The sequence below is a fragment of the Nothobranchius furzeri genome, chromosome 1 (assembly GCF_043380555.1).
Source record: "Nothobranchius furzeri strain GRZ-AD chromosome 1, NfurGRZ-RIMD1, whole genome shotgun sequence".
Taxonomy (NCBI): domain Eukaryota; kingdom Metazoa; phylum Chordata; class Actinopteri; order Cyprinodontiformes; family Nothobranchiidae; genus Nothobranchius; species Nothobranchius furzeri.
The window spans coordinates 61,411,691-61,430,450 of record NC_091741.1 but is presented as its reverse complement, the minus strand read 5'-3'; the positions used below and the strand labels follow the sequence as shown (position 1 = coordinate 61,430,450).

Below are 18,760 nucleotides of genomic sequence, written 5' to 3'. Positions count from 1 at the left end.
TGTGTGTGTGTGTGTGTGTGTGTGTGCGCGCGCGTTCTGAACCAAAACATGAATGTTGATTAAAACTCTGCCTTGAACAATCGTAAGCAGCTGGTATTTACTTAGTATGGCTAATGTAACTAGTAAGTATTATGATAGTGATTATTGTTGGTATTGTTCATACCATTGCTACAGATGTCAGTCAACAAGGCAGTCTGCCATACTCCATCAGAGATGAAGCAAATTCTTTGTCTAAATGAACTTAAGTAGCCTACCTCTATCTGCTCTTGACTTGAAGAAAAGCCCAAGTCCACATAGTTCAAAGTTGATGAAGCTGTTTCAAAGGAGCTGTCACATCTTTGTTTTTTCTGTAACATCCCACCTGCTAACAGAGTGACAGAAAGAAAATGATCTTTATTTAGCGCCTATCGAGATAAAAATCATGAGACGCTTCACAAGAACAAAATATATATATATAATTGAAAATATTGTTAAAATCATAAAAAAATTGATTAAAAATGTAAGGAAAGGGAAAGAGAAATTAATAAGAAAGAAGTGTCAGTGGATCCCAGGAAAGGCGGGGTTGGTAGAAAGAGCAGGATAAAGAGAGGGTAGTGATGAAGGTGCTGTGATTGGCACACCACACAAGTAGAGCACTGTGATTGGATCGTTAACAAGCTGTCGCCATCTTAGTTTCGCTCAGTCACACAAACATCCTGCCCACCTGACTGATAAAGTGCTGTGATCGGCCCATCGAACCACTAGAGCACAGTGATTGGACTGTTACGAATGTCAGTCAATGGGGCAGTCTAACATTCATCATGGAAGAAGATGAAAATGTATCCATCCATCCATTATCTGAACCCACTTGTCCATGCAGGGGGGGCTATCTCCAGCAATCAACGGGCATTCAGGTCGGTACACCCAGGACAGATTGCGGGTGATGAAAATAGATAGTTTTTCTAAATACACATGCTGTGATTGGCCAGCCACAGTACTGGGCGTGGCTAAACTGTCATGCAAAGTAAAATCATTTTGTTTCAGCAAAATAATGGTCTAGGTGGAAGTAGCTGGGGAGAGAACAGTCTGGGCTCACCCAGAAAAGTAAATCTCAGTGTGAACGAGATTCTGAAAACAAGCAGCTGAAATGTGCTTCTGCCTTGTGGAGTGGCTGGGCTCTCCGAGGAGACCTGCTGCTGCTCCTCATCACCAGGAGTCAGCTAAGATGGTTCAAGTATCTGATTAAAAAGACTCCTGGTTGCTAGGAGATTTTATTAGAAGGTTTTCTGGTTTTAGGCTGTGTACATGTACTGGTACCGTGTGGGTTGTGAAGTCTATCACCATCACCAACAACTTTGTTTCTATAGCACTTTCCATTCACCGGGAGACGAACCAACTCTAGGACTTCTAGGGCATAAAACATCATATTTAGTACCTCTGAATGACATGAAACAAAATCAGATCTCAGTTGTTTGTGTTTTGTTTTTCCAGAAGCTACAGGTTCTGTTTGCTGTGGGACGTGATGGAGAAGTGAGCCAACCCCTAGAGGTGAACGCTCTCAGCTGTGACACCGTGGAGCAGCTCAAAGAGAAAATCCTCTCCACTTTCAGAGCCAAGTTTGGCTTTCCATACGAAACCCCCATCAGAGACGTGTGTGTTGGTGAGTGACACATTAAAGCTAACCACCACCCCCACCTACCCTGGCACTCAGATCCACTGACCATAAGCCTCAGCTTGATGCAGGTTGGACATGAATTCAATAAGTGGGAATTTCCCTCCAGTTTTACCAACTTTTATCTAAAAAAATAACAAGTTTTGAAGAAAATAAAATATTTCAGGATTAATTTTAAATCTGCTTCAAAACTTTCTGTTAAACTTTGTTCTCAGCAGTGAAGTGATGATTTTTAGTTTCAAACTGAAGAAATAAATCAGCCACAAACTGGTGTTTCACTTTTAATTAAGAATTAAAATTGTTCAAATGTTTTGTTTTTCCTCCAGAGTACGAGAAGCATGGGTCATTTGTTCCTCTGCAGGATGTAGATGCGAGCTCTGAGGTCATCGGGGACATGAAGAAGCTCAACACTCTGAAGTACTATCAGGTATAAGTGAAGCTGACAACAGCAGAAACCACAGTTCTCGTCGATGTTGGTCTAAATCTAAAAATCTGACTTGTATGTTTGTGAGTTGTTGTCTGGGTGGAGTTGGTGATTAACTAAGTGATCTGCATTGGTTAGCAGAGCTCCACCTAACCCTCCACCTCAACTGGCTCTTCTCAATGTGGAGGAGCAGCTGCGCGTGCGCATGTGTGTGTCCGTGTGCGCGTGTGTGTAAGACAAAAGGACTTGTGTTCAGAAGCGGACTGGGACAGTGATTCAGGCTGGGATTTTTGTCTCAACCCCAGTGCAAACTAGAAAGCGTCTGCCATTTCTCTGTCTGAGGGTGTGGGGTGGTGGTTTGGGGGCGTTAGCGATCTCTGAGTGGGACAGTTCAGTGGGCAGGCTGCCGGGAAGTGTCCTGGTGCTCCCGATGGCCAGTCCACCACTGGTTGTGTTGTTGCTCCTGATTAAACACGCTGAGTTCCTACAGGTTCAGCTTATAGGCAAAGGAAGATTTTTAAACAATCCGACTGATTTAAAAGCAGAATTGTTGCATCAGGCAAGGAATTCCAACCTAGACTAGATATTCTCTTGTTCCCAGGTAATCCCAGATTCTCTGTAATATTCTCCAACCAGACATAACCAGGATTACACCAAAACCTGGAGCATCTTTGGGTTGGCGCAGTACAACTCAGTGCTAATCTGAGTTTAAGATGTTTTTGAATGTTTAAACATTCTCACACACATTAAGTAGTATCTAAAATGCAGTGATTCAGGCAACATGTCTCTCCACGTGTCTGCTGTGGCCTTACTTGTTTTTCACATTAATAACTGTATTCTTCAAGAGCTTAAAAGTGAATTTCCTGTTCTTGTGTCTAAAGTTTCCTGTGGTTGCCATGGGCAATACTCCAGCTGTTCTGAAACCCAAAACTCAGTTTCTTCATTTAAAGTATATTTCTGAGTTCTCCCATCAGTCCTAACGCTAGTAGTAACTGTTCATCCATTCATTAAGGGACCTATCTGTTTCATTTTCTAGCTTCTTAGTTCAAAGAAATCCAGTCAGACCGATGCTGACTTCATTGCTTCTAACTCTGGCAGAAGCTGCCTCGAAACAGTAGACTCAGCATAGACTCAGTGATCTCTTCAGTCAGCAACTCGGTGTTTTTGGAGTTGCAGAGCTCCTAAAAAGAAAACTGCCAAAGTCTCAAATCAAACGACTAAAATATGAACCTGTTTCTTCTCCTGCAGATTAGCGATGGAGCAGCCATCAAAGTGATTTCAAAGAAAGATCATCCTCCTCTGAGCCCACAGACGAGTCTGAAAGGTGAAAGCTCACAGCATCGTGTCCAGTCCTGGTCCTCAAAGACAATCATTTTCTGTGCTGGATAACACCTGTGATTTAAATCAACTCATTAATGGGCAAGAACCTGAGGACTTGCTAAAGAATTCAATTATATAATCGATGTGGAGACGCAGAGGAACTACTAAAGTCCTATTAGACCCTGAGCACACTGGTGAAATTACAACTCTGCATTTGACCCATCCGTGTGGGGAGCAGTGAGCTGCAGCAGTGGCTGTGCTCGGGAACCACTTGGAGGTTTAACCACTCAATCCAACCCCTTAAAGCTAAGTGCCAAGCAGGGAATCATTGGGTCCCATTTTTATAAAGTCTTTGGTATGACCCCACCGAGGATTTGAACCCCGTTCTCCCAGTCTACGCGCGTACACTCTACCACCAGTCCACCGAGAAGGTGTAGGATGGTGGCCTTCTGCAATGTTAGGACACTAAACATAAAATAACCTTGATCAGTAATCGTTCTTCTTTAGTGATGCAATAATTTACTAAGATAAATAAATATCAATTAATTACCATAGTTATAGTCTGGTCCTTTCATGGCAGTGTATGTCATTAAATAATTTAAACATATGTGATTTTCACATTTTTACCCATCAGCAGTGGGGTAAAGCGTTAGTAAATTAAATGTAAAAGATTGTTTGGGAAGTTTAATCAAATGATGGTGTTGGTTTTTATTTGCTTTTCATATGTATTACTGCTGATCCCTTTAATTCATTTGTTATGAGATTTTTCATTTATTTTAGTTTTTGTTTATATTTACCTCCAGATGATGAGAACTTCTCAGGAAAATACTTCCATTTGGTAAGAGAACGTGTGTTTAAAGCAGTGAAAACAGAAAGGTCGTGGTGTAATGGAGTCGCTGAGTCGTTTCCTAACTGATGTTCCGATCCAGATCGATCCTGATGTAGTCGAGGACCAAGCAAAGAGTCCAGAGAGGAAGAAGTTAAATCTGAAGGAACTGCACCTCACCAAGCTGCTCTCCACCAAGGCAAGAGGAACCAGTTACAGGAACCTGTGTGACTCAGACAAACCCAGGCCGGCTGGTAGAAATGATACCAGCAAATGACTTATTTATAGACACTTTCACTAAACCTTCCACTTCGGGCCTTCACGGTAACAGGAAGTAGCTGTTTTTTTATTAAATTTGAATCCCAGCCTTTATTCAGATATAAATGAATCAGATTTTATAGTTTGTATCGGTGAAAGTCTGAGTGAAGGTCTAAACGCATGGTGTGTCATCTCTAAGGTTGCTGTTCATTCATATGTGGAGAACCTCTTCAACTCCATCTGGGGAATGCCGCAAAGCAAAGCACCGCACGCCGTCAAATATTTCTTTGACTTTTTGGATGCTCGGGCAGACAACATGAAGATCTCAGACCCAGATGTCCGACACATCTGGAAGACCAACAGGTACACCTGGATCTGTGTGGATAATAAATAAATGCAAGAGCCAGTTTTTAATTAAATAACTGATTTTTATCCTCGACACCAGTTTGCCGCTGCGGTTCTGGGTCAACATCCTTAAAAACCCACAGTTTGTTTTTGACATGGAGAAGACTCCGCATCTGGATGGCTGTCTGTCCGTCATCGCTCAGGCATTCATGGACTGCTTCTCTCTCAGTGAGATCCAGCTGGGGAAGGTAGAGATGAGCACGCAAAACACAGGAAGTGCTGTCTTCCTCTCTTTGTTGGAACAGTACGCAGAAAGCTGTTGGTGTCAATTCTCAGCCATCCAGGACAATCTTGAGGGTTTTAAACAAGACTTTTCTTGTTTTTCCTCTCATCAAAGAAGCCTCTTTATTTCTGAAACGTGGGTTGAACGTGTCAGGTTTATGCTCGGGGAAATAAGTCAAGGTTTCATTTTTCCGTGACCTCGAGTGCAGCCTTGACTCGCCTCCCGGAGCAGTTTTATAGAAACTCACACCTTGAGACATGAAAGCAAAACAGTGTACGTGCTGGCGTTGTTAGGGTTCTGTTCTGATCGTCAGCGTTAAAGACTTCTGTGGCCCTTTTCCAACAGCACCACCTCATCATGGCTCAACTCTACAAAATACTGTTTGGGTGGTTTTCCATGACAACTGAGAAGCGGTTCTACTGGGTGGGCTCTGTCTGCCGGGCGGTCTTCAGAATTTAAAAAGTATGGCGAGTAAATTCTGTCACAACTGTTTTGATCGCCTCGTTAAGTCATTTTGATTGGTTTATTCCTTCAGTTTCACCAATATGTAACATCAAAACCATAATTATTTTATTTTTAACAAACACTGTGCTAACGGCGGTGTACTTCTCCACACCATACAGAGATGACGTGCTTCTCCGAGGGATTCTTTTCAAACATTATCTTTAGACGAAGGTTTCTTCCGGCTGGTAATCCGTGGCAGAATTCACTCGCCATAGAAAAGAAGCTCGAGGTCGTTCGTGCGTGACACAAACGCAACACGAAGCAACAGTGGTGGACATGATAGTGATGTTGAACATTCTGCTCAGTCTGTGGCTTTTTGTCAGACTTGGAAAAGACAAGAACTGGAAAGGTCTGCGGGCAGCAAAGAGAAAACTCTGGAAGTTACTCAAGAGAGTGTGTGATTCCACCCCCTAGCTTATTCGTAAATGACAATGATGTAATGTCCTGTTTTCAGCTCGGCCCAGTACGGTAAACGCTTGGAACCATATCCAAGTTTGTTCTAAAGAAGGGACAGCAACCTGGTTCCAGAAGGAAAAGCCTTGCAACCGTGCTGAGCCGAGTTGGGCGGTACTGAGTAGGTGTTAGTGCAAAAGGGCCATAACAGGGAAATGGTTAGAGAGTAGGATCGGATAATCGTGTGACCTTCGTGGCCTCATTAGTGACAATAGTCCAGTGTGTGTTTACTTATCAGCTTGATATTCATGTTTCAGGGCTGTGGAAGCCTCTCTGATGAGAGGGTGAAACATTATCAGGGTAACAAGAGAAGACCAGTTGTCTTCACTTAAGAAGGCAGAAATGAAACGAGTCTAAATGAAATCATTTGTCCACATTAAATCAGTTTTATGAGTATTTCTCTGCTAATGAACTTTTAATGTGTGTGTTTCAGCATGCACCCACCAACAAGCTCCTCTATGCTAAAGACATTCCCAAGTTCAAACAGGAAGTGAAGGTTTACTACAAACAGATCCGAGACCAGCAGCCAGTCACAGACACTGAATTCAAGAACTTCTTGCAGGAAGAGTCAAAGGTGAAGTACAGTGTTTTGCAAATGTAGAGCTGACAGGAAGGTTACGTAAACGGTGTTTTCACTGAACTCAAACCCACTCCAGATATTTGGAAACAGGCAGAATCTGGTGTTTTACAATAACTTTAATTTCCTGAGTTTAAAATCGTTTGTTTAGATGGTAATTTATTCGCTGATTCAGCTTTAGCTTTCATCTAAAGTTTAACAGTCTAATGAAAATATTTTCTAAAATGTAAAAAGTTTATGAACTGTTAATATTTTGTGAACCAATAATTTTACTTTTGATGAACATCTGGGCTATACGAAATAATTCTGGGATGTTAATGTTAATTTTCTTTCAGAAACATGAAAATGAATTCAATGAAGCTGCAGCTCTGAAAGAACTCTACAAATTCATCCAGCAGTACTTCACACAGGTCAGACTCTGTCCATGTCTTTGTCTGGTTGGGTGCTTATTATGGTCTGTTGCAGGTGATAAACTTAATGCCACCACATTAAAGACCTGAGAGATGGCTCCAACTGACTCAGTTTTACAGATGTTGAGTTAATTAGCATACAGTTGTAGCTGAGAGTGATTTGTAGCTAACGGATTTGAACAAAACAATTATAACTCCATTGTTTCTCTAATTTGATGATTTTGTTTAAAGATCAAGTTTAACATACAAGCCAAAAGTGAAAATAGTCTTCCACCTCTATTTCCTGCATTAGCCGCCGATAGAAAAGAGGCGAGGGAACTCTCGGGTTAGATAAGCCAGTGACGTGAGCGCGTCACAGTGTCAAATTAGCATTCATGGATTCACCCATCTTGACTCGCAATGATAAAGGCTGTTTTAGCATCCAGGAAACAGCAAAGAACGTCTTGGTCAGTAGAAGCTAACTGTTAGCTTTAGTAACTCCACAGCACAGCAGAAATCCTTCAAGCTTGTGTTATTTGTGGAGATGAAACATCAACATTGCAGAGCAAACAGAGTCAGTGGTAGAGTTGCGTTGCTGTTGTCCAATCAGAGGTGAGATGTCCAAACATCAGGAAATGAGACTCCAAAACCTGCCGTCTTCAGCCCACCTCTCCTCCAGCTAACTTGTGGTTCCTGAGCGCCAGAGCTTTATTACCACTGAGATCAACTCACAAGGCATTCATTTATACTAAAGACGATCGCACGTGTTTGGAAAAAAAAGTGAACTTGTTCTTTAAAATTCCTGTATGAAAAGTGGCATATCTTTTAAAAATATGTTTGTTTTTTATATTGAATTTAATTTCCTAGTGCTTGTGTTATTGGCTTTTACTGGAAACGGGATCTGCATAAACACACAGTTTATTCATATGCTATTCTCCATTGAAACTACCTGTATTAGCAGAATAAAGCTGGGTTTTCTTCGTTTCTGCATTCGTGTTGATACGTTTTAGCAAAGCAGCCGTGGATGGAAAACTGATTGAGTTTGATTTTTAAAATAAAAATAGCAACAGTTCCAGGTCATAGAGTTATCACCGCAAAAACCGTTTAACCAGACTGAAAGTCAAGAGGAAAATAAAAAATCTACCTAATGGAGCTTTTTGGTGCATCCTAATGGATGCAGATGGTCGAGCTGTTAGCCAGTCCAAACTGGGAAACGTTTAGCTACAGGAAGTGGACTAATGCAGTGAGAGAAACCTCTGCTGGATGTAATTTTTTTCAAGCCATCATCTTATGAGATGGATGAATGTAAAAGGAGGAGAAATGTTTTGATGGTTTGTCCTCATCAGGTCCTCTCTTCCTGCTTTTAGTGGCTATTTCTTCAGATGCCTCTGAGATGCTGACAGCAGCAGTCACAAGAGACGTTGTCCAAAGGAAATGAGTTTAGAGTTCCTTCTGCCTGTTTGCCTGTCACTTCCTGTTCGACGCAGACGGGTTTGTCACACTGGGTTTGTCCTTCAGTCACATCAGTGTTTCAGACCAAAAAACATAAAGATGACCTGAGTAAATGCTAAATGTGGTGCAGTACGGTTAGATTTTGTATATGTAGGGAATGAAATCCTTGAGCAACTGTCATAATAGAATAGAATAGAATAGAATAGAATAGAATAGACTTTATTAATCGCTCGGTGGGGAAATTCACTTGTTGCAGCAGTGCATAAACTTAGAGAAAAGAAAGAAAAATACTAAGATTACAGGTAAACACACACAGACAATGAGCTATTGTTGTAACCTTCAACCACTAAAAACAACCAATAAAAAGGAAACGTGTGTTTCCAGATCTATGCAGCAAAAGGTACACACACACATATTAATGTACATCAGGTATTGCACAAGTGTTGAGCGCATACTGAGTATTGCATTGTTTCTATTGTGTACCAGGATAATGCCAGTACCAGTTAAACTGTGGTGTTATACACTCTTACTGCAGAGGGGATGAATGGCCTATGGTAGCATTCCATATGGTAGACATGGTGGTAGAAGTGGGATGGCCTGGGCTGCTTTGCTGCTTCAGGACCACTCGCTGTAACTGATGGAACCATGAATCCTGCCCTCTAGCATAAAATGTTGAAGGAAAATGTCTGACCTTTGACCTTAGGCTGGAAAACCCTCCAATGCGTCTGAATTTAAACAATTCACCAGTTAGCACCAAAGCTGATTCAGTTCATTCCTCTTTGGCTGTTACACCCCGTTATCAGGTTTAGGGGTTCCTTATAATTACGTTTCCACACCGAAGCAGCTCGCTTTGGCTAGCTTTGGTCCCTCAAAAATGTATTTTCTTTGTCTGACAGTGAAATGTATTTTGCTGATCTGAAACAAAGGCAAACAAGCAAAAAGAGGAAATGCTCCTTCACAGCTTTTTTTCCCCTGACATTCACGTCTCCTACAGATCAAAGAGAAGCTGTCTCAGAATGCAGCTCCTGCTGAGCTGGTGGAGCAGCTCCATCATGTTAAAGACACATTCGATGGACTGAAAAGCTGCTCCTGGAGCTGCTGAAGACCTCTGGTGAAGCTGATCAGGGACTGATGAAGCATTTTTTCCTCATCGGGTTCCAACATAGAGCTGAAGTTGGGAAGTGGAAAACAAGATTGTTTTGTGATGACTGGATCCACTGCTGCTGGTTAACAAACACTTTAGCCAAAAACAGTATTTTCAGTGGTGTCCCCAAGGGGTGGCTGAATTGCTGGCCACCCCACTGTCCACACCCAGAGAAGACCAGTGTTCTTTAATAAGTCGCATTCATGTTGCTTTTTTTTTTTAATAATAAAAATGAGTTAAGGAGTATTTATTGCATCACTACAGGCTAAACTTTCCCACATTTACCACGAGGATCATATTGGTGTTCCACCCCAAAAAATTCTCTGGTGCCATGGCCCCCCATGAAACTTTTCTGGGGGCGCCACTGCATATTTTATCCTCAGGTGGTTCCTCTGAGTTTGTGTCCTCATATCTAGACTTATTAACTGATGAAAACTCAACTTTTAAAGCTCACGTTGAGAATCTTTAGAAACAACAGACTGAAGTTGGGTTTCTTTAACAGAAGATAATCATGGTGTTCTTTTAACCCAAGGAAACAACTCGGTGCTGCCTGGATGTAACCGCCGTACCCATCAGTGTTCTCTAGCTGAATTAACATTTTTCCACAAGCAGCTCTTCATTGTTACACTTTTATTTATGAAGGCTTTCTTTGTTGGTTTTGCTCATTTATCATCCCACATGTGACCCAACCACACACACACGAGTCACACCCTCTGATCCCAGGATGTCACCACCACTCAGCCTTCTCCCTGCTGCTCCATCGGTCTGGGATCATATCCAAAAGGAACCTAATCCCTCTGACCGGAGTCTTGTTGGTGATTTTATTAAGCCGGTCATAAATAATGAAGAGAACCACAGTGGGCTCCTGCTTCTGTTCGTGTGATTATTGATGTGACACATTCAGGCACTTGCACATGTAAGTTTGTATGATTGTTTTATGAAGCTGGAAAAGGTGAAAATGATTATTTCTAATTAATATAAATCCTGTATAAATATTAGCTCCAATAAAAACCCTTCGTGTAAAGATCTCTAACACACAGACCTGTCTGATGCATGTTTTTATTCACAGTCTGTACAAAGTGCAATTTTAAAACACGTAGTGCATTTTTAACTCAACACCAGCACATAAAACAAAGGTTAACCCTGAGTTCTGCCTTTTAACATGTTTAAAACATTTTTATAAAAATGAGCCGATAAATAAAGTTTCTATTTAAAAAGTATTTGTTGGATCTGAGTTGATTCCTTATTGTAAAGGCTGGCTTAGGGGTCCTACTCCTTTTCCACCGGAAAGGCCAGCTCCTCCAGCTGCTGCTGCTGAGCACTCTCCAGGTTCTCCATCCTTCGAGCTAGAACCGAGAACTCGCCCTCCTGCAGCAGAAGGGAACAAAGCTTCTGGATATTTGCTGCATCAAAGCTCAAATAAATCACTTTTCATTCAGTCACGTTTGGGTAAACCATTTTATCGTTTCCTGCAGTGACTCGTTTCATTTTAAGGAACGTACAGAAAAAAAAAAACGTCTCATTTCCTTAAACTCCACCTGTTGTAAATCTGCTGCCATCTGGAGTCCAGGATTGAGTGTTAGCAGGATTATCTATTTGCTCACCAGGTCGGTAGTTAACAGCCCCTCAGAGCCGTGGGGGAGGAGGGGGTTCAGGCCTGTAGGGCCTCCGCCTAGCGGACCCTGACCACCGAGCAGGAGGCGTCGGAACTCGTTGTGTCGACGCTGCAGCTCCTTCAGACGCCGGTGGAGCTGAGCTTGTTCCTCTGAGAACACCGACCATCTGCATAAAGCACACATGGACATTTAGTCATTAAAGATCACTGGTAACCTGATGAAAGGTTCTGGAGCAGGCCGGGGTTAAACTTTACTTCCTAGCGGTAGCAGCTTCCAGTTCAAGCTCCTCAACTTTGGCCTCTAGCAGCTGGATCTTCTGCTGCTGTTTGTTCTCTCTGTTTTCAGTCTGAAGTTTCCTCTAAACAAAAACATCAGTCGTCATTCTCACCGAAACCAAACACTTCTAACAGGCGTGTGGGAGAAATCAGTGGTTAACCTTCTTCTGGGCCACCGCTGCTCTCTGCAGCTTCTCTTTGACCTGCGAGTATTTCTTCTTCAGCTCAGCCTCGCGCTCCTGCAGCCTGCGTTTCTCCTCCAGCCACTCAATCTGACGGTTCTCCAACAACCTGTAGGAGCAGCCGCAGACAGGAGGAGCAGTTTCAGACCAGGAGAAAGCCCACTCCTACAGCAGAACCTAGACAGGAGGAGCTGCACCTTTCTGCCTCGTGTTGGCTCCTATCTGACTGGACCCGAGCCGCCCTCAGCTCCTCGCTGACCCGTTCCAGAGCGTCTCTCATCCGCTGATTTGTCTCCATCAGGTCACTTTCAGAGCGTGACAGCACCCCCAGCTGAACACCAAGCTCCCGGTTGTGCTGTCGCATAAAACGAGAACAAATACAGCAAACAGAGGACCACATTTTTCATCTTCAGTGTCAGAATTTACCTGCTGTAGGTCCAAAATCTCTGCTTTCTGTCTTTCTAGTTCCTCAAGGTGTGAGTTCTGCTGCTGCAGCTTACTCCTGAGAAACATAAAAACATCATCCTCAGTTATCGCACACATGAAACACACACACACACGAAAAACAGTCGAAAACCACATAAATAGGAACAGAAACTCAGAAATGTTGAAACCGAAACCAACTCCTTTTCGCTTTGTAACAAAACTAAATCGGGGGCAGCAGAGACCAACACCCAGCTCACCTCAAACAGATCTGTTCTAAACTTTGATTTCTGGGGACATTTTCTTCCTCCGTTCAAACACACAGATAAAGCGTTCCATCCTTTCAGGTTGTGGCGAGATCTCCTGTGATGCGAGCTAACTCACTAGCCCCTCCCTCTGGTCTCATGAGGGTGTGTGAAACTGTGTGCTGGACTAAAGCCCCATTCCCATCTGTACCGGGTCGGCCCGGGCCGGGTAGCGTAGGTTGTTTACATATCTGGGTGGCCTGGAATTTTCCCGGGCCAACCAAGGCTCATTCTCGGCCCTCTTCCTGAGGGGTACTGCTTCAGGCCGACCAGGGCCAACACACCCACTGCTGACAGCAAATTCACACCTTCCATTAGAGCAAGCCTCTGATTGGTGGGTAGAATCAGCCCACATGGGCTTAAGGCAAGGATGTGTGGAATCAACCGGGCCAGGCTGGGGCCGACTGGGGCTACCCGGCCCGGGCCGACCCGGTACAGATGGGAATGGCCCATAAATGAACCCAGCGTGAGTGGATCTGGACTCGCCCAAGAGGAAGCTGACCTCAGGTTCTGGAGTTCTCTACGAGCCGACTCTTCTCCCAGCTGAGCGCTGCGGACTTGTTCTGCCCACTCCTCCTTTAAGGCGTAGTCTGAAGCCTCCTGGAGAGCCCGCTGCTTCTCCAGAGCGGTCAGGCGACTCTCCAGCTCCAGCCTGTCATTAAATAACACAGTAAACATGGTCTGAACACAGAGTCTGGTTCTTTTATACCCTAACCTCCAACACTCCTAACTAAAGGTGGTTCTCACTTCTCGTCGTGCAGAACGGCTGCTTTCCGGAACTCCTCCTCACGAGCGGCCTGCACCTTCCTGACCACCTCCTTCTCTTTGTCCACCATACCCTTCTTGAATCGTTCAGCAGCTGCTTTGTGCTCTTCAACATCTGCCAGGAGACCTGAGGGCAACAAGTCACACAGAATATTCAGTATTTTAGATGACTACAAACTTCTTGCATATTCCCAGAATACTTTTGTTTCGTAGGATGAGGGATGATAACTGATGATCCATACCGTCCACCTGGGACTGCAGTGAGTCCCTCTCCCTCTCCGCCTCCGCTTTGGAGCGAGAACATTCCAGTTTAATGCTGGTTATCTCCACCTTGTGGGAATGCTTCAGGCTTTCAAGCTACAGCAAACAGAAAAGTTTAAAAATTGTAAGTGGAAGATATTAGCGGATAATTTCCTCCAGGCCTCCTGACTATCTCCAACTTTGGTGTTTCTGCCCAACATCAGGACCAGAGAGGACCAGAGGTGAGTCGTACCTGGGAGGTGAGGGTGCCGACCTCCCTCTCAGCTTTGTGAAGCCTCCCCATGAGCTGACTGTTCTGCTCGTGGCTCAGGCGGCGCTCGTTCTCCAACCGCTCCAGCTGCTGACTCAGTGACTGGCGCTCCGCCTGCAGAAGCACCAACCAATCAGAGCTGTTAGTAAATAGAAGATAAAACAGATAACGTGCTTCAGTGTGTGGGGGAGGTCACCTCGAGTGACTTGACCGTAGCCTGAAACTCCGACAGCTGTCTAATCTGGAGGCGCTGGACGTTCTCAGCCTGCTGACCCGAGTTCTCTTTCTGGGCCTGGAGCTCGGCCACCTCCGCCTCCAGCCCCTTCAGCCGCACGTGGAGCTGGGCCTTCTCCCTCAGCAGAGCCTCCACCCGTTTCCCATCATGCAGCAGGTTCGAACCCTGGTACTGAGCCACCAGCTCGTCTCGGTCCTTCTCCAGCCGAGCGATCTGACCACAGAAGACCACAGCCTTCAGACCCCGGTCTCTCGTCTACTGAGGGACTTCTAGTGGCTGATAACCCCGCCCACCTCTGCATCATAGCAGATCCTCCTCTCCTCCAGAACCCGAGCATGCTCCTCTCTCTGAAGCTCGCTCTGGGACTGGAGGACGGTGAAGTCGTACCGGAGCTTGTTGAACTCGGACCGGTACTTCTCGGCCTCCTACGAGACAGTCACATAAAATCACTGAGAGGACAGAAGCAGCAATCAGGCTGGAGACTTTTTAAAACCACTTGATGCTAACGACCACTGCCAAGTGCCAACAACCAATCAGAACAGAGCTTCAAAACAAATCCAATCAGGAGCATCAAACTCAAGGAATGATGGAGAGAATTAAAAACAGGGTTGGAGCAGAAATGTGATGCTTCTGCAAAAAATCAAACACTAGTTATTTTTTATGTAAATAAATTTTAATTTAAAAGCCAACGGGGACCTCTGACACTGTTTCACCATCATTTAAAGCAAAAGTGGTTTTGTTCATTTAGATGAGTTTCTCTGCTCTACCTCCTCCAGCTTGATGAACCGTGCTCTGACTGGAGCCTCCATCTCCTGCTGCACCTGAGCTCTGAGTAACTCCAGCCGCTGGGGGGTCATAACCTGATCAGATCACACAAAAATACCCAAAGTTAGAAAAATGGCTGCGCGTTAGCTCGTCTTTGAACAATAACGGCTCCTCCTTTTGAATGACCTGCAGCCGCAGCTCCTCCAGCTCCCGGTTTTTGTCCAGCAGCTGTCCTCGCAGGTCCGCCAGCAGCTGCTGCAGCTTCTCCTGCTGGAGCAGTCGTTCACCCTGCAGCCGCTTCAGCTCCCCCTGCGATCGCAGCAACTCGTCCTGCAGGCTGCGAACAACAAAAACAGCCATGAGACTGTTTACAAACATCCTAAACACCTGCTGAGATCTGTCTGTACCTGGCATGCTCAGCCTGGAGGGTCTGGTAGTTGGTCTTGTGGTGTTCACACTTTATCCGCTCATCAATCAGCATCTTCTGCAGCTCCAGTTCTGCTCCCCCCAGGCCAGCAGACAGCCCCAGCATGGCTGCAGACCTCCCCATCCCAGGTTCTAGGTTAGACATGCGAGGAGCCGACTGACCCGGCGTGGAGGAGCTCATCTCACCTAAACAGGAGCAAATCACACAGGAAACTTCAACAACGAGGACCAGATCCACCAAAGAACTTCTTGTTCCTGTATCAAAAGGAAAAACAGCTGCGCCTCCCTCAGTCAGGGCAGTTAGGTTCTTTGTTATTGGTAACCATGGTGGTTTAGAGAGGAGTCCCCAGCCACTACACACTCAGTCTCTAGTGATTAGTGAGCTGCCGGTGCTGTTATGGATACGGAGGGTCTTTGATTCACACATCGTTTGTCTCAAGTGCAACTTCTGATCCTGAAGGTAATCACGGCCCAGCGCCACTTAGAATATATCGGCAGAGTAATGGACCTGCAGCAGAAACTTACACAGCAACTCACAGAGGCAGAAAAGGGCAAGTCCACTGAATTTTACTCCCAATGATCAGCTATGAGACCTGGACTGGATGAATCGACAGTAAAATCTTTAAAACACAGATTGTGTTTTCAGAAACTCTGATTGCTTCATCTGTCACCCAGGACTCTGTAATCGTCGGTTCCTACATCAGTGTCAAAATTAAACTCAGTCAAAGTTCAAGAACGTTCAAAGAGTTTTCAGGATTTTCCAAAAAAAGCAGTGTTGTGCCGTTGTCAGGTAAAAACTCTTCACTGCATTTGAATTTAAATCTGCCACCGCTATTGGCTAAGAGGTATGCTATGATGTAAACTGGTACATTATGATGTCACAATGTCGTGAGTGTGTGTATTTGTTAGTGGCTCCACCCTCTCGGTCTGCTAGGTGTTCTACAATAAAATGTTTTATTTTATTTTAATTACCTTAAAAGACTCAAAGTCTCTTTTTAGACTTTATATTTATTTAATCAGGATCGTTGTCAAGTCGACGCCAGAAACAATGAAACACAACTTGAATATCAGATGAACAACAAGGCTTTATTCAACCGGCATTTATACAAGTTATCAATCATGAACAAAACATTTCTCTTACCGTTGCTTATGGGTGGAGAGCTGAACACCCCAGTTAGAAAACGTAATCCATGATAGGTGAAGAACTGAACACATGTAATCCATGAACCTCGTCAGGTAGAATCCTTCAAGCAGCTCTAACTCCCTGAGCCCTGCTCTGCTCCTTATACATCCACTGATGTGCGTGCAAAGCTGCACACCTCCACCATGATTACCCTTGATTACATCCTCATGATAAGTGTGATTGACAAACAGTAGTGATCAATAACTTATATAAAGCAATTATACAACAGATGACAAGTTCATTTTTATTACACTAGGCAACAGCATTTGTTGCATTTTTCAAACATGAAGTGGGAGTGGAGTACGCTTCTTGTAAGGGGTGACTTGCTCTTTAAAGAGCAAGTCACCCCTTACAAGAAGCGTACTTCACTCCCACTTCATGTTTGAAAAATGCAACAAATGCTGTTGCTTGGCAGACTGAGAGGGTGGAGCCACTAACAAATACACACACTCACAACATTGTGACATCATAATGTACCAGTTTACATCATAGCATACCTCTTAGCCAATAGCAGCAGCAGATTTTAATTCAAATCCAGTGAAGAGTTTTTACCCGACAACGGCACAACACTGACAGTTTCAGGCAGGAAATTTAAATTTTAACTAAAATGCACTAAAGTGCAAAACTACTGACTACACGTGTCTGCAGCACGATTAGACACGCATTTATATAGTTTATCAGAAAAAAATAGTTGATTTGGGGGTGACTTGCTCTTTAAATTCAGTGATTGACAAGTGCACATAAAGCCTGCATCCATGTCTCAAATGTTATATTTCTACAACCAATTTCTGTTAGTTTTAAACACTTTGTTAAAACTTCAAGCACTTTTAAAACCTTGAAAATACCTCATTAAATCAAGGATTTCAAGCATCATAAGAACTCAGTTCTGCAGTTCAGCTCATCACACGGCCCGGGTTCTGATACTGCAGTGAGGATTCTGTCCACAGGGACTGGGTGGTCAGCCACCACATAACAGAACGGACTCTGTGGGTTTTCTAATAATCAGGACGTGAAACCTCTTCATCTGCTGAAGAGGTTTTAGACCATGTTGGGAAGATTGAAGACGATGGGAACCTACAAACAGCATAAACTCTGCATTTAGAGCACCAGCCATGTGTCCTCAGAACCTCACATCCTACATACAGCTGAGGAGGAACAGAGAAAGGGGATGAAAGAGAATGTGCAGAAACCTAAACTGGACCAAAGAATTATGGAAAATCTGTAAAACTCCAGAGAATCAATCGATGCAGAATGAGACAGGTGGAGTGTGTGGATGTTCTCTAACAAAACAGCATCAGCTTCATCCAGAGAGAAGAGCCAAGCAGAGGCTGAGTATGTGGTTCTGATCTTTAGAGAGGTCCAGACTCTGCTGTCCACCCACACCTGAAGGATAGGGGACACTCTCTTCAGGACAGAACAGTGTTGTTCACGTTTTAGACAGATTATTGGTGGTTTGACAACAGGAGAATCCTTTTGGAACAAGAAACGGAAGGCTCGGGTTTCACGGACACCTACAGAGCTGCTCTGAAACTGATCCCTGGTAGGTTTCACGGAAATCCGCACGTTCACCACAGCATCTCGAGTGAAGCAGAACAACAAAGACCCTCCGAAGGGAGGATCGGGCTTTAACACATTCATCACATAACTTAGGACTCCACATTTCTCCTCCAACAGAACAGACGCGCTAAACTAGCGGGTCGTTTTTGAATATCGCGCTCTCCGAATCACAACACAACTAGCCAATCTCCGCTGTTTAAAATTATTAAACACGAAGAGCTTAAGCTTCGTTTACCCATTTAAAGAAACAAACGTTTAAATAACCGCAACTCATACAGCCTCCGAGGGTTGAAGAACTACATTAGATCTTTTCTCCGCCAAGGCGGCTAGCTTAAGCTAACTGCATTTAGCTTAACAAGCTATACGATTTTCTGCTTGGTGAATATTCGGAGCTTTAGCAGCATAGTGCAATTCACCGAAGAAATATTACATATGTTAGTCTGCTTAAAATAAACTTTACCGTTTGGCCAAAGAGTCGCTTACCTTCAAACTACTCCAGCCAGCAGTTTGCTAGCTTGTGTTGTTTAAAACTACAAACCATGGATTCATGGGAAATCCGCAACGTTTCTCTAAATTTAAATGCCTTCGGACAATCAACGGACCCATTACGACACAAGCCAAATTAGAATTGTAGTTTAAAAATAAAATAGTTCTAATTTAAGGTAAGCAACATAAATTTAGGAGCAACTATCTACGGCATTTAGCAGATTAAAATGCAAAGCTGTGAACTTTCTTGATCTTCTATCTTTGTTTCATGCTGAACTATTGCCCTCTTGTGGCTACTTGTTGACATTATTGTGCGGTGGGATATCAAAACGTCTAGTGATTTTTTTAAAAATAATTTTAAATGTAAATATATAGTTGTTTGAACCACTTTTCAATCACCAAAAC

General features: G+C 43.9%; 2 protein-coding genes across 2 annotated transcripts in view; one reads left to right on the top strand and one right to left on the bottom strand.

The window, feature by feature from the left end:
• The window catches only part of plxnc1 (plexin C1), a 35,317-nt gene extending 25,514 nt beyond the window's left edge, over positions 1 to 9,803 (top strand). Inside the window, exons 22-31 of the mRNA XM_015953827.3 lie at positions 1,471 to 1,639; positions 1,978 to 2,078; positions 3,324 to 3,399; positions 4,199 to 4,233; positions 4,325 to 4,420; positions 4,679 to 4,842; positions 4,925 to 5,072; positions 6,498 to 6,638; positions 6,977 to 7,051; positions 9,477 to 9,803. Of these exons, the coding sequence (XP_015809313.3) occupies positions 1,471 to 1,639; positions 1,978 to 2,078; positions 3,324 to 3,399; positions 4,199 to 4,233; positions 4,325 to 4,420; positions 4,679 to 4,842; positions 4,925 to 5,072; positions 6,498 to 6,638; positions 6,977 to 7,051; positions 9,477 to 9,584 (1,113 nt within the window). The 3' untranslated portion in view covers positions 9,585 to 9,803. The remainder of the gene's footprint in view (positions 1 to 1,470; positions 1,640 to 1,977; positions 2,079 to 3,323; positions 3,400 to 4,198; positions 4,234 to 4,324; positions 4,421 to 4,678; positions 4,843 to 4,924; positions 5,073 to 6,497; positions 6,639 to 6,976; positions 7,052 to 9,476) is intronic.
• An 866-nt stretch (positions 9,804 to 10,669) lies between these two features.
• On the bottom strand, positions 10,670 to 18,191 carry cep83 (centrosomal protein 83). Its single transcript, XM_070549564.1, has 16 exons — positions 17,828 to 18,191; positions 15,111 to 15,315; positions 14,890 to 15,040; positions 14,706 to 14,798; positions 14,232 to 14,363; positions 13,900 to 14,151; positions 13,686 to 13,817; positions 13,435 to 13,549; positions 13,175 to 13,319; positions 12,930 to 13,079; positions 12,126 to 12,201; positions 11,897 to 12,054; positions 11,679 to 11,808; positions 11,497 to 11,600; positions 11,231 to 11,408; positions 10,670 to 10,994 (listed from the first exon to the last, which is right to left on the bottom strand). The coding sequence occupies exons 1-16, from the start codon at positions 17,970 to 17,972 to the stop codon at positions 10,896 to 10,898; spliced, it is 2,265 nt and encodes a 754-aa protein (XP_070405665.1). The 5' UTR covers positions 17,973 to 18,191; the 3' UTR covers positions 10,670 to 10,895.
• Between the last annotated feature and the right edge of the window lie 569 nt (positions 18,192 to 18,760).